Source organism: Aptenodytes patagonicus, chromosome 4, assembly GCF_965638725.1.
Source record: "Aptenodytes patagonicus chromosome 4, bAptPat1.pri.cur, whole genome shotgun sequence".
In the NCBI taxonomy this organism is placed as follows: domain Eukaryota; kingdom Metazoa; phylum Chordata; class Aves; order Sphenisciformes; family Spheniscidae; genus Aptenodytes; species Aptenodytes patagonicus.
The window spans coordinates 59,943,215-59,970,200 of NC_134952.1; the positions used below are offsets into that span (position 1 = coordinate 59,943,215).

The 26,986-nt window shown below is 39.5% G+C and overlaps 1 protein-coding gene across 1 annotated transcript in view; it reads right to left on the minus strand.

Annotated features, from left to right (window-relative positions):
* Nucleotides 1–3,658: 3,658 nt before the first annotated feature.
* Nucleotides 3,659–26,986, minus strand: part of COL25A1 (collagen type XXV alpha 1 chain) — a 337,364-nt gene continuing 314,036 nt past the window's right edge. Inside the window, exons 32-37 of the mRNA XM_076336882.1 lie at nt 21,104–21,157; nt 19,845–19,871; nt 19,038–19,091; nt 12,688–12,765; nt 10,309–10,347; nt 3,659–9,563 (exon numbers count right to left, since the gene is read on the minus strand). Of these exons, the coding sequence (XP_076192997.1) occupies nt 9,561–9,563; nt 10,309–10,347; nt 12,688–12,765; nt 19,038–19,091; nt 19,845–19,871; nt 21,104–21,157 (255 nt within the window). The 3' untranslated portion in view covers nt 3,659–9,560. The remainder of the gene's footprint in view (nt 9,564–10,308; nt 10,348–12,687; nt 12,766–19,037; nt 19,092–19,844; nt 19,872–21,103; nt 21,158–26,986) is intronic.

Sequence of the window (26,986 nt, forward strand, 5' to 3'; positions counted from 1 at the left end):
AGGGTGTGTTAATTGGATACAAATAGGCCACGGGGAAGGCAGAAAAGAGCAAGATTATGTTACTTACTGAGCTTCATGGCAGCATTGCTTTCCAGAGCCATTTGCATGCTTGCTGGGTCCTGAATAATTTTTGTTGAGAATCGTTTCAGTGCTGAACATACCGGTAGTGTTTGCAGTTCCAGATTTTTCAATGGCAAATTTATTCTATACACATCTTTCTGACACAAGGTAATTGATACCATAGCGAGAGTTGACATTTTAGATATTTGGGGGGGGGGGGCATATTTGTTTTTATCAGTTTTATCTCAACCAGAATCAATTACCTCACAACAATCTTAATATGCAAAAGAGAAGAGCGCTCCTAAAAGCTTGCAAAAAGTTGCCAGGTACTTGTTAGCTCCAGGAGGGAGCAGCCGGATGAAGGTGATGCCAGTGGGAGCTTGTGACTGCTTAGTTTAGGTGTGGGCACTTGGAAAACTCAGTCAAGCTGTAGCCTGCTCATACAAAAATAATCAGGATATTTATTAGTCATTGAACATTCTGTCTTGGTGTAAGCACATGAAAAACCTGCATCTTGGTTGATGTGACAGGAGCTGTGTCCACCTTTGATCTCAGAGACAAACTAAAGCAGCTTGAATACAACTATACTAGCAGACTGTGATCTCTCTGAGGAGGTTTGTGTACAGTATTTTCCTGAACACTACAGGTCATGTGTATATATTTGTATGCATGCTGTTATGACCCAGTCTGGGTGACTCAGGGGGTCGTAGCGGTTTCGTGATTCCCTTGGGCTGAATTAAGGTGAAACGACACCAGGCGATCAATTAAACACTTTATTTATGGAACATGCAACTTAAACTTGGAAAGCGTAATAATAGGCGGCCTGGATTCCATTGAGGCATTTATAAGAAGAAAAGGAAAGAGAAGAAAAGGAGAGAGAGAGAGAGAGAGAGAGAGAGAGAGAGAGAGAGATCACCACCCTTGGATCCCACGGTGACGGACGTGGCAATCCTCCGGTGATGGGCGCACGCACGGCTCCTTGGAGTTGTGCCTTTTATAGTCTAGTCCCCGCCTCTCGGGGAGTTATGTAGCTCCTGATCCTTTGTGCAGGCGCCACTGGGGGGGTGGTCGTGAGCCCCTTCCTCAAATAAGCTCTGTATGACCTTGGGCCTATGGGTATATGGGTATATGGGTATATGGGTATATGGGCCATATACGGCGCGTTGTCATGCCGGGCCTATCAGAACATGGAACCGGGCACCCTCCAGCACGCCCTCCGCGTCCTGAGTTATCTGACCTCTCCTTTAAGGCTTATCGCTGCTATGCAGACCGTGACTTGTTTTACCGCAATGTTTGAGACATTAACTCTTTCAGTCTCTCACACGTGCGCATATGTATCTATGCGTATATATATATGTGCATATAGACACATATATACATAGATATATATGGAGCATCCAAGCTCCAAGTTTTGAGCAAGAATCCAAACCCACTGTATTTTTCTACTTCCATGAGAAGGGAGAGGAGAATGCCCTGCGAGTACTCCATCTGGAAATTAGCAGAAGCCAACAGAAGAGAAGACAAACTAGTAACCCTGGGAAGACAGAAAGACTCTGCTTGCAGGAACATGACTTAAATGTTTTGGCATTCCCTTGTTTGTTTTCTTTTAATATTTATTTGGGTGCAGTTGTTACTACTTGCTGGAACATGAATGCTTTGCCAGCTCCTTGTTTTGTTGTTTTGTTCCTTTTGTTTTTAAACATTTCTTTGTGTGGTTATTATAATTGAACCACTAGGTGAAGTCATGCTAGATGAGGATATAAAAAGCCACTTCTGTTGCATTTTTTTGACTTCTGTAGAATCCTTGTTACAAATGGGTAGGGATGAGCAGGTTTAGTAGGTCTAAAAAGCGGAGTTGGACGTGAGTAATGGCCTTTAAGTATTTAATTAAAAGCCCCATTAAAAAAAAAAATGAGAGGGAGAAGCGGCAGGCATTTCACATGCAGCCCTGCGTGTGCTTTGGCACGTCACAAAATTATGAAGGAGGTATCTGGATAGGAGGGAATGCCGGAGCAAAGTCGTGTCCCATGAGTGCAGTAGGATGTGAAGGCTATAGGATATTTGTTAGCTGAGGTTCGGCTTTAGAGGCAGCGTGATACTGAAAAATAACAGGGAGGCAGTAGAAGGACTGAATGGGAAACCCACGGACAGTTAGCTCTAGCAGCAGCCAGAGCGCACTGGTTGTTACCATACCGGTAACGACACTACCAAAAATGCGTAGACTGCAGGCAGAGTGCTTACGGTGACTTGGCTAAGATCAGAGTAGCTACAGCACTGAGAGGAAAAAAAAAGCAGGAATTGTCCAGAACGTACTTTGTGTTTGTTTCTTGGCAGAACAGCTGCAGCAGCATCTAGAACTGCCTTCCCTCCTCTACGAAAGGAGAAGAAAGGAGAATGCTGGGCAGAAGAAAAGGCCAAGAGTGACCACCGCAAAAGCGAGGACTTCGCCTGGGTCAGGGCTGCCTGGCTGGGGCGGCAGCAGCGCTCGCAGCCCTCGGGGCCGCACGTGCAGCAAGGCAAAGCAGCATCTGCTCTCAGCATCGCCGGGTGCTTCCTCGGGGACGCTGGGCACGTTAAGCTGTAAGTAGCTCATCTGGGAAAGGGGGCAAAGCTGTTTTTGGTCCCCCCAAGTGTCTAAAACAGAGCTAGATAAGATTAACGGACATTTATGCAGATTACCGAGAGTTAAGAGTAGAGGTCAAACCCCCACGGTACTCATTCTCTCTCTTAGCCTAGAGTGACTACATTTTTGAGGTGAAGGAAGGGGGAAAATGGGGAGTGTTTTGTTTGTCTGAAATGTTTTGGGATTTAGAAAACCCAAACATTTAAATAATGCTTTGAAGAGATTACAGCTGCTGCCCAATGTTTTATTTTTCAAAAAAAGTCCCTTGTTCAAGAAGACTCCTGCAAAAATGTGTGTTCTTAGATCGGGGTGCTTGGAAATACACCATTTTGCAATAATTATTATGCTCCATCTTTTCTGAACAAACTGGATTTGTGGCAAAACAGACCTTCGCATTTTCTAGCTTGCACTGTTACTGGTGGCACTGCCTGCGTACATCTGTATTTCTCAGTAGTTCAGGTTTATTTTTCACCTTCGGTATTATAGAAAGGGCAGATCGGTGATTTTCAGCTTTATTTCCTTGGATCCTAGGATGCCTGTCGACTTGCCTAAGCACTAGTTTCGACTTCTGGTTAATACATAGATCCTTGCAGCTTTTCCAGAGCGAGGAAAGGCTCTAAGGTTTGCAGCACAGCTTCTTTCTTCCTTGCTTTTGTGGATGCCCTTAGCCTGTGCTGTCTTGTTCAGAAAAGATGACTGAACAGACTTGACTTTGAAGGGAAAAGACATACTAAGAATAGGAAGAGCGAGGTGGGGTTTTTTTATTGCACGCTGTAGGAAAATGGAACATGTTGCAAAGGCCCTGATTTTTGTGTGAATGTGAATACTGACTGACACGACCCACGCCAGATTTCAAACTACGGATTGGCACAACGCAGCACACACTTTTTCCAATCCAGACAGACTAGAACAATTTTTTGCACCAAGAACTTTATAACTATGCAAAATCAGCACCAATGGTTGGATTAATATTTTAATAATTACACACTTTTTACATTATGAAAATAAATCATAAATAGTGTAAAAATAATTCTGAAGATCAACTTCTCACAAGCAAGAAACAAAACCCGAAGTACAAAACTGAAAGAAAACAAAACAGTATTCAACTGAAAAACAAGGAGAAATTTTAATAATAAAAACAAAAGCATGCTGTTTGATCGGGTTCAATTAAGTCAGGACCAGAGGCCACAAGAAAGTGGTAATTAATAACAAATTAAAATGGGTGATTAAAACCTTGCAATTCTTTACGCTACTTGTGAAAAGAGGTCTCGTGACATATTTACAGTCCTAAGACACTCAAAATATTTCTAGTATTGATAATACGATGCTGACCCATGTGTTTTTCCCCCCAAGCATTGTAATCCTTGACAAATTACTTTTCTTTGTATTTTTATCTCTTCTACTGCATTTATGAGACCATTTGCAATACAAAAATAATGGCACATATAGATGAACTTAAAAAAGTAAAAAATACAAATAAAAATATATAATATTTTCCAAAGGAAAAAGTCAGATACATACATCTTAGTAACATTTTTAAAGTTGTGTGATATTTTCCCAAACATGTACAATAATATAAGAATATCCACATATATGTTAACAATATGTAAAACATTCTTCCACCAACCCAAGTCTTCATAATACTTCAGAGAAGTGTGCAAGTACCAATGGTATCTGGGAAATTCATACAATTTCTTTTTTAAATAGAAACAAGTAAAACACTAACGGTCCCAGGTTAAGTTAAGGCCCCCTGTTTTCCAAAGACAATTCAATTTCCAAGCAGCATTGATAATTGGATGCATTTAAAAACAAAATGAAGCAAAAACAACACTCCAAATCCTTTTTTTAAATACAAACTCCACCTGTTTCGTGGAGTATCTTTTTCAAATTCTGTCAGAAATGATGGTGGCAGGCACTTGTTTCTAACAGCATTTAGTGAATCCAACCACCATGTAAAATACTTCAATAACAGAGGGTGCAAGAAAACCTTCATTTGTACATTACAGCAACATTCAGAACCATAAAAGCAAGTTGCAGAAAGGAAAAAAAAAAAAAAATCAGGTGTTAGTTTTAATTCTGGTCACTGAAATCGAATAATTTTTTGCAATGACTAAAAATTAGACTTTCTTTCGACCACTGTCTTTGCAGATATTAGTGTTTTGTGTGACTCTTCAGTGTCACACACTAAAAATTTGGGTCTCTCATTAGGTAAAATACAGAGATTTAAAGTCTAATTTAAGATGGTCAAGCAGCAGAGATCAGGAAATTTGAAAGGAAAGGTCAACTTCTGCATGCCTTGAACATCTTCATCACATTCAACAGACCGGGAATATCTCTGCAGTTTTTACTCACTGGTAAAAACTGGTCCTGGTTTAGGCAAACCCCCACTGCTGAAGTTGATAATATTGCCCTGGTTACGAAGCACAATACCTGGGTCCTTCCTTCTGCATCTCTCAAAGCGCTTTGCAAGGGAAGGATGCATCGCTCTCCCCGTTTCATTGCTGGGGAAAGGGAGGCACAGCCAGGTGAAGAGCCTTGCATGGCTGAGCCCAGGTTTACAATCCCGGTTCTGTGGCCGTCAGTGGGACAACTCTCTCTAAACCCCGACAGGATCCAGGATCCGAACCACATCTCCTGACGCAGCCCCCAGCCTTACGCAGCACCGCCTTCCCACAAGGACCAAAGGTCTGCTCGTCTCATTTGGGGTTGCATTGTCTCTTCTGCTGGTGTAACTGAGTAACTGATGCTCACGTGCACTCTTCCACATTGGCTCAATGGAGCCAATGTTAACTTTCCATACTGTACATCAATCTTAAGAATTATCCCTTTTTAAACTCTATACTTCACACATGTTCAGGTATATGGATTTGATCATTCTGAAACTCATTCATACTACTTACACGGTAGACTAAAAGAATATATAAACAGCTGGATGAAGAGTGTCATTCTGCCTTGCTACGCTATCAGAACGTGACATCAAAATCAGCAATAAATAAAAATATAAATCAAAAAAATACATTGTATCATTGTTCCATGAATTAACTTTTCATGCTTTACCTCAGGAAGAAATAAAAAGGTGTCCAAAGCATCCTGAAAGAAAGATTCCCCATAGCTAATCTATGAATATGAAGACAAGGACCATCTATGTCAGACATATTCCATACAGTGCTTAAAAGACTTGCCGCTTCTGTAGCAGGACTTCTGCACAATGTGGTTATAATACACTGGAGTAACAGATGATTACAAAACTTAGTATGAAACAAATACTGAAAACTCTCAAAGAAACAAGAATTAATCATACCTGAAAAAGTCAGGTATATAGAAACTGTGTAGACTAATACCACTACACATTTCTACAACTGAAAAGACTGGTAGAGGAACTACTGTTCCTGTCACAAACTAAACAAAACAAATCATATCTATTTGGAGGAATGCTACTAAAAGATACAACAACACACAGGTGGTTCTAACTGTAGCTTTGCCACCAAAAGAAAAAAAGATCTACTAGCACCAAAAATAGTTGCTTTTTAAACAAAATAAACATGTTGCAAGTCTTCACAGGGTGCTACTCTTAATGAAATATTAAACCCAATTCTTTTTTTTCTTGTACTGAACATGCAACTTTTCTAGATACTGTTAGGTTTCATTTCAAGTCAATCTTTGAGATGCAAATATTAATGTCAAATCTATGTACGTAGTTTAGCTTGTCAAATTGTTTATCTGCTGTTCACCCATGGTCATTTAAATGGAATGAACCTTTCATGACATTGAACAATACAGAAGCTTAAAAAAGTTAAGTTAGATTAATTGGGGGGGAAAAAAGTATTCCTACCTGGCGGGAGTTAAATAAAGAAATTACTTTACAAGACAGAAAAGAAAGTGAATAAAGGTGCTTAAGTGTTTCTTCAGCAGGGTCTCAGTGTCAGGGAGTTAAAGGAGAATTGAGTTTTGACTAACGCTTAACAGTAGCGTCCATAATTATTTCCTGAATGAAGAAATCATGAACCAAGGTTCTGCTAGCTTTATTGACGCATATAGAAATGGATGCTATGAGGACAGTTTAAAAATATAGATATACAAATCTAAAAAATATGAAAGTGCTAATGACAGCATGCATTTAATAGCTCTTTATCTTGTTGCTATTTCTTAAATGAGTTGTGTTTGTGGACACTCTCGACATGGAATTGCTAAAACATCTAGCCAGATAATAAACATCCTACTCGGTTTTGCATTTGAATACTCTGAGGGACATTTAAAAAATATTTCATCTTACTGTATGATTGCCAGTATTTGATATTTTATAAAAATGTTCAACTTCTAGTCTTCACATCTGTAATATACCTAGTCAAATGTGCCAAGTCAGGACATAGGCATAAGAGACTCTTTTCTGTTAGGCGGGCGGCTCGCTCCCCAGCCTGTTGTCTTTTGAGATAGTGCTTCTTAAACGAGCAGACTAAAACTGGCAAGTCGGAGGGCTTACATGGTGCTCCTCTTGTCCCCTTTCTGGAAAGTCCCTCATTCACATTACTGCTGTAGCACTCTGATTATTAACACTTTATATTCAGTCTATGCCGTGTGAAGGCTTTTACTATTGTGATTATTCAAACAGGTTGATACTTGCATCTCTGAAAATTTAAGAAAAGAAAAACATTTTTCCTCATATCTGCGAACACTTGTTTATTTCTTACTATTGGAAAGATGGAATCGAGCAGTAAAAATATATAACTATTCAGTATATGTATCTATCTAGTGTTGGAATTTTGTTTTTATTAGTAAGGTACTACTAGATGGAGGCCACTAAATTAATTTTTAGTTTTAAAAATCTGTGGAAGATTTTCCCCCATGAAAAGCTGTTTTTGTCTCTGATATACCAAAATGACAACAGCAATTTAGCAAAGTGAAAGACTGCATTATAGTGGCATTTCCATTGATCTGAGATTGTGAAGCAATACGAAAAGTGCAACGACAGCAGGTCCCCATCTTCACATGATTTAGAAATGATGGAGCAAGGAAAAATGTGCATTTCAAGAAGGGCAAGGTGCCTGCACAGGGATGGAGACAGGCTGTCTTCCTCAACTTTAGTTTTGGTCTACATGTGAAAGACAACTCTCAGAAAGTAACTAAAAAAGTTTGTGATCATCCTGCTATATGCTAGGAACGGAAGCGATATAAAAAGAATTTCCATCTGCCAAATATGGCAGCATTTCTCATAAACTAGTCTCTCAAACTAACTACAGTGCACCATATGAAGACTCAAAACTGGAAAAAATACCTCGTGGCAAAAACTACAAATGTGCACAAATTAAGTATTTCTAGCAATAAAAAAAGTGGAGAAGCAGAACTTTGCTAATGTTTCTCTAGAAAGCTAGTCATCTGAACAGAAATGGAGAAATACTGACACCTTTAACAGTGTAGTGCGATGATAAGTGTGCAGTGGTAATCACACAGACTTGTTTCTCTCCAATGTTTTTTGAGTAATAGTGTCCACTAAGGTCACTGTAACAGCAGAAAAAGAATAAGATGAATAAATCAGTCTGTGAAACACAAACATAAACTCTTTTCTCTTTTAGACTTAAAGGCTTCAAAGACTCTGAAATAAAAACTGTTAATCCTGAAACAAGATGAACATGTGGCTTGAAGTATTTTCTTCAATGCCATCATCACAAACGTTGAATAGATTATTGAAATGCATCCTTTATGACAACAGTTACAGGAAAAGGAAACAAAATTAACCATAGCTTCCAAAATTCTGCAGAGAAGTTCAGCTAGTAATTTAAACTGAATCACCTGAAAACCACACCATGGTACATATGTCTCTGGTCAGTTCCATTATCCTCCTCCTCCGGAGGATGTTCCGATTCATCCCTGCCTCAGAAAAGCTTTTTCCTCCAGCAGTCCCAAAATACAATACGCGGAGCCCATACTCTGTCCATCCTTGAGTACGGTTGAGAAGCTTCTGGTCTCAGGCGGTGTCTGCCATCAAATGATGCCTGCAGCACCTCTGTAACCTTTTCAAACAACCCACAGAGAAGTCTGGTTTCTTCTTCAAACTTCTTTCCTTCTTGATTAAGGACTCGACAGGGCCTATCGTGAATGTCTTCACGACTGTGAGCAGTGCAAGGCAAACCGATGCTGATTAACAGGCGGGACCCTCTTTGATCAAAGGGGCCAGGTGACCCGCAAGACTGGAAGCCATCCACTTGCAGCTGGAACTCTATTCCCCAAAAATTCAAGGCCTCTTTCTATCCTCCTCTGGTTTATCTCTTTTTAGCAATAAGCCATGGTGTGACTCCCTTGAGATGACAAAAGGAAACGATTCAGAAGCTGGAATCAAAGGTCACTGTGAGCAGCCATTTAGCATGTGACGTGATCACACAACAAGCAGGTTTGGCACACAAACGCATGCTTTTAGTCCGTACAAGCAGATATGGTGGCATGAATCAGTGAAGTGTTTAAGATGGACATGGAAGCCAAGTCAGTAAACTCCAATGGCAGCTGGTACAGTACATTTCATAGCATTTTGCTCTTATTTGGTCACAATTTCTTGTAAACTAGTTCATGGCACTCATTGTCCATGCAGGCCCACAAGCCAAAATATAAGAATTTACAGAAATAATCAGATTTATATTATCAATCATTGTATCGAGATATCTCTCTCATTAGAGAGAGAATCTTTGCAGGTTTACCCTGCAGTTATATATCATCTAACTGCAGATGTAAGTGAAAAAAAGATGTACACATGGACTATTGCAAACAAGTAGAAGCAGCTACATGTAAACATATCTCAGACTTGTAAAATCAAATTTTCAGTTTTCAACTATAAATACAAAAAGTGGAGCACTATATACACAACTTCATGCTTGTAAGGTTAGATTCATCACTGCAGAGACAAAAAGAGATACAGATTAATCAAATTAGTAAATCGATATTTCAGATTTCTATTCCAAATACATAAATATGGCAGAGTTGCAAATACGGATAGTTATTTCCTCAGCACCAGCTATTCTTCAGAGATAAATGCACCCAGGATTTCACATATGCTTTATGTTTTCTAGTGTATTATACACCAGTATCCCTCCACCTACATTATTCTGAATGCTATGTTTTTAAATCTAGCACCGTCTAGGTTAAATCTTTACTAAAATAATGTTGTCAGTTAATATTAGCATACAACGTAACAACCAGGAGAATGTATTGGAGAATAGAAAGGTAAGGCAAAAAGAAGGGCAGGATGCACTGTTCTAGGTATCCCAGGTAAACAATACCATAATAGAGCAATATAAATATTTGATAAAAATGCCATATCCATGAGCTTTCATAAAGAATGGGAAGCAGTGATCATGGCAGAAACCAAAGAATGTGTGAGTCTTCATATGAAAGAGAAAAGTTTTGGACTTTCCAGAAATCTAACGCCAACTGGTTCTACAATACTGCTTCAATGAGTTACCACTTCTACATATATTACAATCTCATCACACCAACTACTGGTATGGAGAGGTCTTATTTTGCATTACTGCGTACATCTGTCTAAGAGGCTCCTGATACTGTTCAGTATGACTGTGACAGGCTTTTCTGTGTGCCAAGGACCTACTGCCCCTGAAAAGAAAAAGCTCTGCCCAACCTACCTTTTGCCAACAGCCAGGCATTGGTAATCCATCAGGACCCTGTTTCAAGGGGAGGGGGGGGGGAAAGAAAAAAAAAAAAAAAGCATAGTTAAGTTTGATAGGTTAGATAGTCCATTAATATCTGTTAGAACAGCTGAAGCAGCTCTGACTTTTTATCTAGTAAGTAGCTACCAGTTCCTAACTTATTTCCTCTCTTGTTCTCAAGGTGAAGGAAAAGCCAAAGGAGAGAAGGTTTACACTGTAAATACATACGTGTGCCCCTCTGCCATAAAGATTTGTTTTTTCCTAAATCATTAGAACATTTTCATCAGTTTCTTACTGCTGTTAGAGCTCAGGCTGCATATTATTTTAAATATAATCTGTTATTCACAACAATGTGTAGCTGAATATACAAGATCAATGAGCAAAAAAATATTATCACTTTTATCTGGAGGGTATTGTGTTTTATGGGCCCCTAGTACAAAGTTAACCCAATGATAAGATAGCAAGACTCAAATTTGAATAGGATCTTTTCTGTTCACTTTCATTCTTAGCTTTTGGGTGAAGCAGCAAAATCTTAAGGCCTGAACACACCTCAAATGACACAGTGGAAGAAAACGTCAGCGGTGGGAGCAGGGCAGTACAGCAGCCCCGATTATTTCATCGCTTGGACAATACGGTCATCTAATTTCTTCTTATGTTAGTGAGCGTGACTCCATTTCTTTTCTGTCACCACCCTACTTTTACATATCTCCATGTGTCCAGTAAGATCAGAGCCAACTTTTGACCACAGTCATACTGGTTTTCATGGAACTAATTCCAACTTACATGGCTATACAGGGCTTATCCAGAGAGTTATGTGCTCAGAATTAGGAGCACGTATCATGTTACTAGACTATACATGAGCAGTAAGAAAGATCAGGCCTTGACATTTTTTAGAATATAGAATAACAATACTTATGTGAATTTACATGTGAAGATAGTGATTAATGAGAATTTTTGAATGTGCTTGCATGTAATCTGATGGGAACAGCTTGCTGCCTAAAGCAAGAAACAGCGCTGTTTGCTTAGCAGCTTATTCTAGTAATTACCTATGAACAGAATATTTTTCATCCATTAATGATAGTTAGTGAATCTCCAGATATAAATGATAATACAGAGACAGAAACATTTTTAAATTACAAAAGCATGCTTGACTATCCTCAACAAAATATGAGATATGGTTACCATTAATTGGAAGCAAACAAAATGGACTGTGGAATAATCTTAATGGACCATGTATTTAAGATTAAAATCCATTGGCTTCAAATTAGAAGTGCTATAGTTGAAATAAAATCTACTTAGTTTAACATTCATCTTAGAGAACCGTGCTTAACCACCAAACAATATCAGAACATGCAGATCAAATTTTACCGCGAACAATTAAAAAGAAAATCTTCCTTGTATCTTTAGGAAATGTGTATGCACTGTTTGTTTTTTTTTTTTAAAAATGGAAAAGAATTTAAACTTACTTTGTCATTAAATAAAAATCACTGTTGCCAGATTGGTACAAAGGAGAGGGTCAACAAGTAGCATTTTAGTATAGGTGGGAACTTGAATTCATGCTAACATAGGGTGGGGAGTGTCGTGTGTATTCCAGGAAGGTAAGTTCCAAGGGTAAGACCATTAAATTGAAGACGTTAAATAACAAAGACAGTGAGGGTTTGGGCTGCAGACCATTACCTTCTTACAAACCTCAGGTAAGCTTTCCATTTCCAGATCTGTTTGAATACTATTTGATGAACAGGCCAGACACCAAAAATATTACTTGTGTTAAGATCTGGGAGATCAGGCTCCAGCTTGGCTTACTGGAAACCTATGACTTGATTTTTAGAAATAATATTTACATCATTCTGTACATGACTCATTTTGGCCCAATCCTGAAAACATGCGCCTAAGACTGCATGGATTTGAAAGGAAGTCCAGGGTGCAGAGTAGCTCTGGGACAGGCTAGGGAGAAGAACTGAGCCAGTGCAGACAGAAGTCATCAGACTTGATTAGAAGTGGACATTGTGCTGGATTTCTACAAAGACTTGCGTTCAGGGTGAGTAAGGCAATAGGTATTTTGTGAGGAAAATAGCAAACCAATGATTCTCAGGGAAAATGTAGGAAGGACACAAACTTACAAATTGCCATGTGATGTGGGAGCAAACTGCTGAGAGTTAGGTTTGAGGTGCCAACAAAAATGTGTGTTCTTTCATTGCGGTTATGATCATTGAAGCAGCTGGTTTGTTCATGCACATGCGTGTGTTAGGTGGATAATGTAAAGTCAGCTCAGAAAAACATTACTTTACATTGAGAATGGCTGACTACAAACAAAGGAACCGCATGCAGGGTTGGTAGGAAAGAGAAATACTGTACCAATTGGCAAGGGGCATCCAGCCCATCCAGGCCAGGCTGGCCTGGCTCCCCTTTTTCCCCCTTAATTCCACGGAATCCCTGTTTGTAAAGATTAACTTGCAATGTTACTGTCAAGGAAATGCTTTCAGTATTGACTTAGCTGGAGTGAACAAATAACAATAGAGAGGCAAGAGGGGCAAGCTGACCGCCGTGGTGTGATTTCAACCTGTGGGGCACTGTATCTGGCACATCCCAAATTTGGTTCCTTTACAACTTGTTTGGCAGAAAATAATGAAAAAACACACTGACAAAACCGACAAATTTAGCCTGAAGGTCTTAAGTCTGGGGCTTTAAACCAAATTAGGAGATTGACAAACAAAGTCTGCTCCAGAATTTTCCAGAACTTGAGATAAGGCTGTGTTAACAAAGGGCAACAGGTGACACCGTAGCTGGTGCTTGTTCCTCTCCCCTCATTTCTTATTCCATCAGTCTACAGCAGGACGATCGATTGTCCAATACAGAAGTGAGACGTACCAATGGGCAAGGTGCATCTAATCCAGGAGCACCCTGTTCTCCTTTCTCCCCTTTAGGCCCCTTTTTGCCTTTCTTTCCCTTTTCCCCCTGTGGATACAATGGTTTGGATAAAACAAGTTTCATTCTTTTGGAAAAAAATTAAAGAAAGATTGGTTTAAAAGTTTGGGTTTTTCTTTTTAAGCCAATGGAGAGCTGAAAGGACACTTACCACTGTGTTCTGGTTTGGATGGTGCATTATGTGGAAAAATAAATTATATGATCACAAGCAAGAACTGCAATCAGTCGGTATTAGTTTGTGTTGGTATTTCATATCAGTATTATGAATGTTTTGAATCCTAGAACAGGGCTTGAAATCATTAATTTCTTGAGACAGAGGCAAATCTGCAAATCCCCCCAATCCACAGTCCAAAATAAGAGGTCTCCTATTTGTTCTAAGTGATAGTAATGAAGTGCACACACACACTAAGCTGAACTTGTCAGCTTCCCTAGAAGATTTGTCACTAGTCAGAAGTAACTTTGCGAGAGCAGAGTACATCAGCATAGTCTCTGAAAAAGACCTGTGGCATGGATGCTTTGCAGGGACGGCTGGTCTCTGGCTAAATTCTGTCAGCTTCCATGGTGTCACGTCAAGGGTGAACTTGGCCCAGAGCATCCTTTGCTGAACTGACCCTTTGCACTCCGGTAAGAGTTTGGGACAAATCCTGTTCTCAGTGGTGTCCACAGAAACCCACAGACATCACTGAGGGTACAATCCTGTCACTCCAAATACAACATGACCATTTCAAACCCTGTTACAGGAATCAAAACATTTGAACTGCTTGATGGAGAGGTGCTATGACACTTTCAATGATTTCATAATGACTTGGTATCATAAAGAAATCAGAAGTGATAATTAGATTCTTTATTTAAATATTCCAACATTTAAATGTTCTCTCTACTGCAGGCAACGTTTCACCTACTTTTTTTACCGAAATTCAGTCCTTTGATTTCACACTGAGTTTTCTTTTTAAATGTAAAACTTCCAATGCTTTAACTACTCATGAAAATGAGTTGACTCCCTTCAACAAAGCTACCTGCAAAGATGACCTCACCTTCAAGCAGTATAAGATGTTTAGAGAGTTCATTTTATAATTGATTTCACACCAGTTGATCACAATGGTAAATGAGTTTCAGGTTTGCTCTCAATTTCACAAAAATCAAAAAAGGTTCTGTTAAAAAAAAAAAGAAACAAATTGGACTAGGATTGTAAAAAATGGGATAGGAAGGATGAGTAAATCAGGAATATCACAAGGAAATGGGAAAAATAGTCATAGGAAAATTAGTATGACATTGGAGAACCAGCAAGCGAGGTTGTGGCTGTTGGGAGGATTTAATTTGTAAGGAAAAGGGTAAAAAAGACAGAGGAATTGTAAGGAATGAAGGTAGAAGGAGAAGGAAGGAATGCCCCTTTGAAAGACAGACGGATTTTGGTGAAGCATAGTAAATAGACATATAACTAGTTCCACACCAGTACAGAAAGACTTAATCCATTAAAAAGAGAGAAAAACCTTTTTTACACAATTAAAAAATAATTAGCTATATCATATTTAAAAAAGGAAGGAAAGCACATTATTCATTTAATATCATAGCATACTTGACACATTCAAATGAAAAAATCTTTTCCATGAACAAAACATAGTGCATTCATGACAATATAGGAGCAAAGTTTCTCGTCTAACTTTTCTGTGTGCCAAAAAGTCACAGGATAATATTCAGGAAAACAGCAACCCAAACATTACCCTTCTTTACCAAATTATAAGATTGTGGTGTAAAAAAAGGGACTGGAGTCAGGAACTGTAAGTTGGCTAAGTTTTCGTCTTAAACCTACAAACATGACAGCACAGCACAGAAGCTCAACAGTTTTAGGGTCAAATCTCATATTATTTGTGCTCGATGTAACACCAATATATTTGCTCTGAGTGTATGCAAGCACAGAACATGGACATACTCCAAAAATGATTCTGAAAATAGACAGTACAGTTTGGTTTCTGACTCTTTTTTGTATCTTTAGGACTCATATTTCTTTAGTTTGTTGTGTTACAAGTCAACAGATAACTATTTAAACTTCCAGTTTTGTAGGGCAAACCTATGATCTTATTCAAATCAATGCAGCAGTCAACTGTGTAGAGAATAGTCTGGATTTCCTGAGTACTTTACTACTTTTTCCACGGACTGAGTTCTTGTCTCTTAATCTTCACCTCCTTACCCTGAACTACAGAGATCCACAGGAGATACCGAGAATCTACATCTGATGAAGATTAAAGGAAAATTCCTTCCTGCCCTTCAGTGCCTAGAAAAATACAAATTTGTGGCACTTCTGTAACACCGTTATGGTTGGAACAATCTCCAGTCCTCACATGCACAGATTTTCATCAATGCAGAGTGTAGGGGGAAAAGGATGATGCCTTTCCAACCACTGTTGTGATACATCATACTTCTCTGTCAATCTTTATAACAAGAGACACAACTGCACATTTGGGATCAGGGCCCCCCTTCCCTCCCTCTCCCCACAACATGATCTCTACCTTTTGTTAAAGGTTATTCCTTTTTAAAAGGAATTTTTTTTCTATTCATACAACTTGAAAATACAAAATCAATTGTACAAACCTTTTTTGTGCTGAGTGCTCCTGGACCATAATTTTGTATGAGTAATTACAGCTAGAACACTTTTTAAAATTATTTTTACAGCCAAGTTAAGCAGACATTATAATGAAAACACTGACTTGCTTTCACTATAGCTGAACTACTAAGGCTAAAATAAAAATCATCAGTCTAGGACTCATCCCAAACTGAAGAAGTAAAGATTTATTCCCTGCCTATCATAGCATGTCTATGAAAAAAACAAGTGTCACTGGTTCTCAACAGAATGTTAGTAATGATATATATTTTTGCAATACAATTTGAATTAAGTTTCTTAACTAGAAACTCGCTAATCTCAACTTGTGCGATGTCAGTCTAACAGCCAATACTGTAAGGAATATTTAAAAACCAAGAAATCATGAGCCAGACCCTCAACTTGTAAACTGGTTTATCTCTATTGAAATGGGTGCTGTTACACCAATTTGGTCATAGAGAATTAGTAACTGACAAAAGGAAAAACATCAGAACTGAGAAAATTTGTTATAATGAAAGCTTCTATTAATTGCATTACTTTGTGTCTTTTGAGAGTCAGCCTTCCATTTGGAAAAGGAACTATTGATGCAGCTAAGGTGGTTTTGGTGAAACCAGTTTACTTGCAAGACACAAGTATTCCCTCATTTCTGGAAAAAAATGTGTCAAAACTGTGCAACAGAAGTCTCTTTCACAGAGGTGTCAGCTATATCTTCCCTGATTTTTCACCGAGAAAGACCTTCCTTTGCCTTCTAATTTTCTTTGAATATTCTGAGAATTTTTAAGGCAGAGATTCTATCTCCATTTTCACTCTACAGACTTCCTGGCAATTCTCTTAATCTGAAAGCCCATAAGATAACATAGTTTCTGAAATATCTGTCAGACTTGCCAAGTACTTTATCCCATGCATTCTCCTCAAGAAACAGGTTTCGCCTTTTCCTGAATTTTTAAGGGGATGTAGGACTAGACTTCCTAGGAGATGTGTCCTGCAGCCCAAGAGAACAAGGCTACACGGGCAGCCTGAATCACAACTGAACTCCAAAAAGGGCCTAACTGTGCCTTGTGGCCACACACAATACCCACACCCAATTCCCTCACTCTCTTGCAACTGGAGGTCCTGTGTTTGAGCTATTTAGTCAGTCTCTGGGAATAATGAACTAATACCCAAAAGCAGCATGCTGGACTCTAGGACATTAAATTATTTTTACATCCTGAGTGCAAGAATCTCAGCTGTTCCATTTTCATAAGCCAACTGTTTTACCAGCTTTTCTTCCAGAGATCTTCTTGGGCTCTGATGGTTGTATTTTGTCTGCCTATCTCTAGCTGTATATGGAAACAGACTCAGAAGGTCTGGTTGGAAGGGACTTCTGGAGGCTGCCTAATCTAACCTCCCATCCTGAGCAGGACGATTCCTGACCCTAGATCAGGTCAGATCAGACCAGGTCCTGCAGTCCTCCATAGGCAGTGGTTCAGCCACCTCTCTGGGTAAACTGTCCCAGTGTCATGCTGTCCTCCTAGTGAACAAGGTTTTCCTAATAGCTACTCTGAACCTCCCAGGAGCATCTTGTGGTCCTGTGTTTTCCCATTTGCCATTACCCAGAAGAGTTTTGCTCCATCATCTTTGTCTCTCCGCTTCAAGTAGTTTGGCCTTCTCTTTGTCAGACTAAGCCAGTCCACCTCCTTCAACCTCTTCTATCGGTTCTATGTGCCCCAGGCCCTTGCCAGCTTGGTAGCCTTCTTCCTCTCCAATTTCTCTAGTTTTTCTTAAACTGGGAGTCTCAAAATACCATCTGCAGTATTCAAGCAACCTCACCAGGATTGATTAGAGAGGGGTAATAACCTATTTTAATCTTTTGGACTTTTAATCTTCTAATGTATCCCAGTATGAGAACATACTGTTAAGCTCATTCGATTTGGTACCTACTGTAACTCCCACTTAGCAGAGGCTGGCCATTTTGCCAGTCATCTATCAGAGCTGGCAGTTATCAGTTACACCTTTCTACTGATAACTGCTCTCAAAAAGAAAAGCTGTTCACTTGTGACAGACAGGCCTGTAGTCTTTGACAGCAAGCAAGAGCTCACCATTCAGTGTGATTACTCTGCCAGGTCAGACACTGCCTTTATAATATTCATAGAGCACCTGCTTAAGCAACAGTTGTTCTGCAAAATCAGTACTTTACCAGTGATCTCTGGGCTCAAAATAAGCAATATAATAAGAGACAGAAGGGAAGGATACATTTCATAGTACCTTTATCAATGCATTCTTGGGAAGTGTTTTACCTGACAGTATTAAAAAAAGGAGATGAACTCAAACAGCCATGGTGACTTTTTAACCCTGCTTCTTGTTTAAGATACCGTGATGGGAAGTGGACCTAATACAACCCTGTACTTATCAGCTAGGCAAAAACAGTTGTCTGAACTAGAAAAATCACTTGCTGTGTGTATGGACTTTTATATTAAGTGGATTGGTGTGAGTGCTAATTCAGCAGTTTTAGCAACTGGGCTCTGTGTTGGTTAGAAAGAGGGGAGATTTGCTCATGAGCTTTCTCTGCACACATTTAGCCCTAAATTGCTTTTTACGAAACATATTTCCAAGTCACTGTGTCTGGACAGTGAAAATGAAGTTAGGTGGTTTCTGTTAACTTCACTGTCTAGTTGGTTTACCAGAATGGTAGAGTATATGATTTAATTTCAATCCACAAGTATCACAAAGTACTTAATTGTAAATAAGACATTGCCAAAAATAAAAATTTTAACAGTTCCTGTCCTCATCCATTTGGTGTGGGACAGGTAGTGTGTACAGGCATGGTACACTAGGATCAACAGTTATACTGCAAATACTGCCAAGGAACAGAGCTGGGGTCTTCAGTATAAAATTACTACCACAATGACACATTTCAGTGACGTCTGCATTAAAAATTTCAGGCTGACAAGGATTTTCAATGAGCGTAGGATGGATTGGAGAAAATGAGCCTAAAAACAAGCTGTGCTTTGGGACATGTTGATATTACTTGTTCTGTGCATAAATTTTCGCGGTTTTTCATGATTTTGCTTAGCATGTATCTGTGACCTGCCTTTTGGCACACAGTAAAAATAAAGATAAGTTTTAATGGGACAATTTATAGCATAAAGACAGCAGAACTGACTAGGCTGAGGAATCAAGCAACAGTTAATAACACTGTGGTCACCTTTTCTCCCTTTTCTCCTATATCACCCTTTTCTCCTCGAGGACCAGGGAAACCCTATAAAAACAAAATGGACAAAGATAGGTCGACTTTTATTCGCATGCAGGTTAAGCTTTCAAATACTCTTGGAAAACATTAAAAAAGATGATTTCACTACATGCTTTGTATGTATATGTGTGTTATGTGTGCACACATGCATGCACACAAGAGCATGTGAGACAAGCAAGTCATAGTGTTTGGTAGAGTCATTTTGCCAGCAATGGAAAGAAATTGTATCACTGAAAATGGCAATAGTCCATGCTATGTAGCATATGTACATTCTGGAAAAGACTCTCCTCCAAGTTAGGGATTTCAGTGTAGGGCTAGAGGAAAAGGCTTTTGGTAAGTCTTTTTAGCATGCCAAAGAAAGAGCCTGTATTTTGAAATGTATCCCTTACAGGTTATGGAATTATTCTCTTTAATTGGGATAAATTTACTTAACCAAATGTTAGTGACTCCTTGTTTGTCTACGACTGAGTCACAAGTCTGAATATTTTCTTACTGAGCGCAGTTTTTCAGCCTATTGACTTCCAAAGGACCAACTACTTGTATTACTAAGCACTGTATCTGGTGGGGTCTGTTGATAAGGGCTGTATATTGCATAATCTTTGTCTTCTTTATCATAGAGAAGGAGCAAATGCAGCATTTAGCACACTCTCTGCATGTACTGCGTGCACTCTAAATGGAAACAAAGGTGTTACACTCAGTAAACTATTTCTTGAAAGACTCTTAGCTACCATTAAGAGTGTATTGGTCATACATATTACTTACATCAAGGCCAGGCTCGCCATCTTTGCCCTGCCAAAGAACCATATAAACTACATTAGCATCCCTAAGCTGTGATACCAACGACCGCCTTGATGCCCGACTTCTGCGCTCCCTCTATATAGTGGTACCCCATGTTGCTAAGGCTGTACACGCAGCATTGCCGTTAGTGAAGGACATTTCTGTCAGTGTTTAACATTTCCAGGAACTGATAACTTGACTGTAAAATTTTGCTTGACTGTAAAATTTTGTTTGTACGCAGATTCCAGGAGCAAGCTAAAAATAGAGAAAAGCCTATCATTTTTCATTTTTAGTTCACAGGAAGGGGAAACAGAAATTGGATTTTTTTTATTTAACTCACAAAAGTGACCCTCAGATGCAAAACACGCACTGCAAGCTAATTTAACACTCCATGGAGCCTGAAAACTGTCTCTAGTCATTGACTCCTGATCCAATTAAACCATGAGTCTGTATTCCAGCTTAAATGAATTAATCAAAGAGATTAGACCGGAGAGGGTATGGAAACATTGCAAGTCTCTTGCAAAGGCTGGTTGTGCCTGGCCAAGCACATTTACACAGCTTTTCTTGTGTCAAAGTACAGGACAGACGTGTATATGTACACACCTGACCCAGTCATCAGCGAAGTAAACAGAGTAAGTCAACTGATTTTACTGGGGCTACCCTCGTTAGGCCAAAGGAAGTTCTCACTCATATTTTAGAAATGGATAATATCATTTAAATGGTTGATTTAAAGCATACCATCTCCACCTATGAATGATCAACAGTGAACTTCTCAAATTGCTTCTGAGCACACGGCATAGAAATGAAAACAGAACTGGTCTCTGAAGTATCAAAAAACCCCAAAAAATAATGGCAAAGTAGCCTTGCAGCACGGAAATCCAAGCAGCTTATTGACATTAAGAAAATCCCAGCTTTCCACAGTTCATCCTGAACTCCTGCCACTCTCACATGGTCCCCAAACAGCTGATGGCCACAGGCTGCAGAAAGAGGAGCACTTGCATTCTTAATTTCCTCTCTCCCGCTGGTTCATGTCAGGTCTGTTTCATTACTTTTGCATGACCACGTGCATGGATAGGAATCTAAGTCTGCGACACAGACCAGTGACCTTGCACTGCCAGGGGTTATTATCTATCTATGCCTTTTCCAACTAATTTTATTGCTAGGTGAAAAGCAATCATAAAGCACACAAAGTTTAATCAAAGAGTGATGAAAAGCGCAATGTGTACAAACTATGCACAACTTACAGGCAAGCCATATGGTCCTCTGGGTCCAGGGTCACCTGCAGTTCCCTTTTCACCCTAAGAAAAGATTACAGAACAAGCAAACAAAAACATTGTCTATCTTAGATAGAAATCATCTCTACTAAGTGCTTTAGGTTAAAGTTTATGCATTCTTAAATCTTTTGAGTGAAAAATATCCAAGCTCATTTATTTTTATTAAATGATTAAGGGGGGGTGAAGAGAAGGTGTGTGTTACTTTCTAGGCAAAATGACTTTTCGGGCACACGATATTACATTTGTTTTTAAATCCATTAGTAACTGAAAATATTTTTCAAACTGAACTTGCACCGATTTCAATTTTAAGCTTGTAACAGCTGCAACATCACACCCAGTAAAAATCCAATGTTGTAATGAAAACTGAGGATATACAGCATCAAGCTCCAGCACAGCAGCTGAGATGCGACACAGTGACAAGCAAAACCAATGTGTCAATCAAAGCTTGTATTTAAGCAGGCAATACTATTAACAGTGAAATTGTGAAGATTATCCCATGCACTGTACTGTGTTGCTAACTGCTCTATTGGATTCTAGTGATGTAAATGCCCTGCTTTATTAAATCAAAACTTTATTAATGTGCGAGACAAGCAAGTACAGAGATTACTCCAGAAGTCTGATGTCATTCTGCACTAAAGTCCACAGAAAAATTACCAGTTTCCAGAGGGGTGCTACCAAAATCATTTTGCAAGCTTAATATAGAGCAAACTTTTCCAAATGAAATGCAATTTCAAGGCGACAAATTTCAGGCTGACAGTAGTAATCATCTTTGCTCTCCAACTGTTCTTCATGATGGATATGGAGTTAAACTTCCTGAGTCAGCCAACATTAGCTCATGTAACTGCGAGCACAGCCCTCTGAGCTTTTTAGGGAGGCAGGGCTGGTAAGTAGGTGTGGGCAGCAGTCTTGTTTCAGACTGTGGTGCTCTGTCTTCTGAATAAAATCCAGCAGAAAAGCCATATTCTCTTGAGAGAACTAAACTGCTCAGTGTTGATGAGATTAAAAAAAAAGTCCTGACCACCTCCAGTTTTCAAAGCTCCTACTCTGGATTTGTTACGTAGAGTTATTTGGATCCTTTCTTCACCTCCTTTCTTTAACATAACCTAATGCAAGGCTTCATGCAAGGCTCCTGGCATACAGAAGTGCTGTGTTTCATCCTAGCAATTGCTGCATTTAAGCTCTTGAGATAATTCTGTGTACAAGATCCTCTAAAAATATGGGTTATTTACTACTCATTATTAATTCATTACACTATTATTAAAAGCACAAGACAGAGATGTAGATGTGTGCCTAATTAATAGTTGTGATCATCAGCAGTCAAGTCTCTTAGCACAGCTCTGAAAATGGGACGCTAAGTCTCAGTTTTATTGACTGGATAATACAAAAAAGCAGACACCAGAATAAACTGAGCCTGAACCTGTTGTTGAATAATCACAGCAGTAAGGAGTTTGTCAGAGTAACTGACATTTGATCTGTTTCAGATACTTCATATTTTTACATAGGTGGACACTGTCTATACTCACTTTAGTCTAGTGCTGATTTTATGTGTAATGTCTGATCTTTCTGGATTCTGTAAATCTCCAGCCATTTCTGGGCAGCACTTAGGCTGGATGCCCTTGCAGAACAATAGGAGGTATTGGGAAGTATCAGCTGATTTTCAAAACAGTAAATCCCTTGCAGCTTTAAAACTTTCCGCTGAGAAGAAACTAATACGCTGACCTATGTATGTAACAGCTACAAAACTGTTTGATCAATATCTGAAATATGTCAAGACTAGTTAAGTATCTTTTTTTTAAATCTTCAACAGCAAAGATGACTGTACAAAGTCCTCTCAAGATAGGCCTATAACGTTGCTAAACATATGGTAGACATAAAGATACTGAATGTATCAGTCTAGGAAATAATCTCATCTGTTATGTAAGAATATATTTAGAGAAATGTATCTCACAATTTTTTGCCTCCAATACAAAGCACATGCTGAAATGTGTTTGGAATATCAGATGAGGTTCTGAATGTTTATGGGTTATATAAGATTGATGGACTGTCATGAGCATACTGCCCTCAGCCATCGCGATAAAGCATTTCCTTCAGGGAAACAGACATTTGCAAACTTCAGGAAGGTTTTTAATATCTTTTTGTAAGACAATTCATCAGTGCCCAAAGAACAGAAACCGTAGCCTTTGTTATCATAGAATCATAGAATCATAGAATTGTTTAGGATGGAAAAGACCTTTAAGATCATCAAGTCCAACCATTAACCTAACACTGCCAAGTCCACCACTAAACCATGTCCCTAAGCGCCTCATCTACTCATCTTTTAAATACCTCCAGGGATGGGGACTCCACCACTTCCCCGGGCAGCCTGTTCCAATGTTTCACCACTCTTTCAGTACAGAAATTTTTCCTCACGTCCAATCTAAACCTCCCCTGGCACAACTTGAGGCCGTTTCCTCTCGTCCTATCGCTTGTTCCTTGGGAGAAGAGACCGACCCCACCTCGCTACAACCTCCTTTCAGGTGGTTGTAGAGAGCGATGAGGTCTCCCCTCAGCCTCCTCTTCTCCAGGCTGAACAACCCCAGTTCCCTCAGCCGCTCCTCAGCAGACTTGTTCTCCAGACCCCTCACCAGCCTCGTTGCCCTTCCTTGGACACGCTCCAGCACCTCAATGTCTAATTTCCTCCAATTTAAACTTCTGAGACACTCACAGAAGAATTATTTGCTATTTGTTGTCATCATTTGTTGGATCCCATGAAAAAAGAGTGGCACACCTTATAACAGTTCCACAAATTACTAAATCGCCATACAGATTATAACCTACTCAAAGCCAAAGTTCATCATATTGCTTCTTGTGCCCTCACTGAGCGACAGAAACTAAAAGAGGCTGTAACAAAAACAAACACCAAACGCTGTTGTCTACCCATAACTACCACTCTTCCCCATCTAAATATGAGTGCTTCTGCTAAGAAATTTCATAGCCCACAGAATCACGCAATGCAAAGCATATTTTTTGGGGTGGCAGGAAACAAGTGGTATCAAGGGCTGCCATTGAACACTGAAAACCACTGTATCCTTTCTTTGCAGCACTTGATCAGCCCTGCTGTTGGGATCACCGAGATGTCAAAGAGGCACTAAAGATGCCAAAGCCTCTAAGTCTTTGCAGTCACCCCCCAGCAGCAGATGCACGCTTAGCTAACTTCATGCGTGTTCCTCTCCAAGAAAACATTCCAGCCTAAGACACCTTGGGAGACACTTAAGACTAATATTTTATATTGCAGAAAAGAACGAAGAAGTGAGCAAAGAGCAACCACCAAAGAATGGCCACATCTGTTGCCAAAGTGCGTCAGCTAAGGAGCGGTGGCTGATCAACCCAGCTTAGCTGCGGCGCAACGGTGCAGCCCGATTTCTGCAGCGTAAGAGAGCTCCTTCCCATCTTCAGCAGGGAGGAAGCAGCGTTCGCTTGGCTCCAAGACTGCTCTGGGACAGATCAGTAATAAACAGCTCAGTTATCTCCGCAAGGCTTCAGGGGCTGGAGGCTTTTGCACGCATGGCAGAATTTCCCTTTCCTTGGATTCCTTAGGGGACCTTAAACAGCCTTTGAAATACGATACATTGCAACCTACTGATAAAGAGGGTTAATACTTTTAGAATCATAGAATCATAGAATCATTGAGGTTGGAAAAGACCTCTAAGATCATCGAGTCCAACCGTCAACCCAACACCACCAGGCCCACTAAACCATGTCCCTAAGCGCCTCATCTACACGTCTTTTAAATACCTCCAGGGATGGGGACTCCACCACTTCCCTGGGCAGCCTGTTCCAATGTTTCACCACTCTTTCAGTAAAGAAATTTTTCCTTACATCCAATCTAAACCTCCCCTGCCGCAACTTGAGGCCATTTCCTCTCGTCCTATCGCTTGTTACTTCGGAGAAAAGACCAACACCCACCTCGCTACAACCTCCTCTCAGGTAGTTGTAGAGAGCGATGAGGTCTCCCCTCAGCCTCCTTTTCTCCAGGCTGAACAGTCCCAGTTCCCTCAGCCGCTCCTCATAAGACTTGTGCTCCAGACCCCTCACCAGCCTCGTTGCCCTTCTCTGGACACGCTCCAGCACCTCAACGTCCTTCTTGTAGTGAGGGGCCCAAAACTGAACACAGTATTCGAGGTGCGGCCTCACCAGGGCCTCCTATTGTTTTTGCCTCCTATTTCACTTCAGTCTCCTGAATCATGGGTGAATATGAACTACCATTTGCATGAATAAAGCTGCACAATTGGTGTCTCCATTAAGATTGATATGCAGATTTCATAACACTATCACGGTGACAAACATTTTAACCAAATTAAAGAGTATGCACTTTCCCTCCCAGTACAGAACGTGTGTAGTGATGACAGTGTTGCACAGGCTACACATCTGAGAGCCAAAACCAAGCTCAAAGCCAGGTCTTTGCCATCAAGGCAAGAGTTTAAGGAAATAAGCATTTAATTAATTTTGTCTTTCAGCTTCTTTTAGAGGGACAAGAAGTTGGATACACATTATGCCTGTCATTACCCTTCAGGTTTACATGTCCCCTTTCACTAGTAGTAGTTTAAGATGTTTATCTGTTTACCAATGTTCTCTATTTTCTCTCAAGACAATATATAAGTGAGATTAATAGGTACGCAGCCAGATTCAGAGGCCTATTATGATCAACTCCTCCATTTAATGAAGAAGGTCTCAATAAAAGGTCTCTAAGCACCCAGCAAAATGGTATTTTCAATAGTGGAAGAATTTATTAGGGACTGTAAGACACCAGCCTAATAAACGATACGAATTCACACTATTAATTTCCACTTCTGTTTCTACCAAAAAACATGCACAAAACCACAATATTGGAATGTTCACCAGTATCATACTTCAGGAAGTGTTAAATCCTGTGTTAGCTTTTAATAATGAATGAACAGTTTAATGTTTAGAGAGAAAATTACATGGTTAAGCTCACACAGTGAGTTAATAGTGCATTTGTTCTAAAATTCATGTTTTCCTATTTTCTACTGACATGCACTATTTTCCTAGTCTACTTTCTCACCATCTAAATAAGTTTTGTATAAAGACTGTCTGATGTTTTCTATTTTAATTAAATAGCTAAATTGGAAACTAACCAACCAACCCTAATTTGCACAACAGTCCGTTCTACCTAAGAAGAGTAATTCAGCATTGCCTCAAATGCAGCCCATGCAACAATGAATCCATGATTTCTATAGAAGAAATCACTAGGCTTCAGTTCGATTATACTTGCTTGCCTTAACTTTTAAGGAGACATAAATAAATAGTGACCAGCATTTTACATATATTCTCTTAAATTGTCTTTCCAAATTTTAAATAATGTGGATTTAAGAACGTGGTTGTGTTTCACTATAGGAATCCCTAGTGCCCTTCTAGGTTAATATTGGCCCAAGGTTTTTCTTATCAGTATGAACAAAATATGATCCTGTCCATTGATAGTGAGCAGTGGCACTATGCACCATTTTTAATTAAAAGGCAAAGTCTGAAATCTGCAGGCAAAAATGCCTTCACATAAACAAGTTCAACAGTTGCAAATGCAAGTTGTAAAACTGCATTAAGAACACATGATCTGTTATTTAGATAGTGAGACATATATCAACACCAGGCACCTGTTAGATAAGTATGCTACAAACAACTCCTCCTCCCAAACAGTATTGAGTAATTAAATGAACAATTACAGCAATAATCTTGCTAGTTGATTGCTTGGGAAAAAAACCTTCCATCTTTCTTGTGAACATCCTTCCATTCATTTAGCCACACAGAAAATGGTGGGTGTGCAGGAGTTTCTTGCACACCTTAGTTTCTATATTTTTG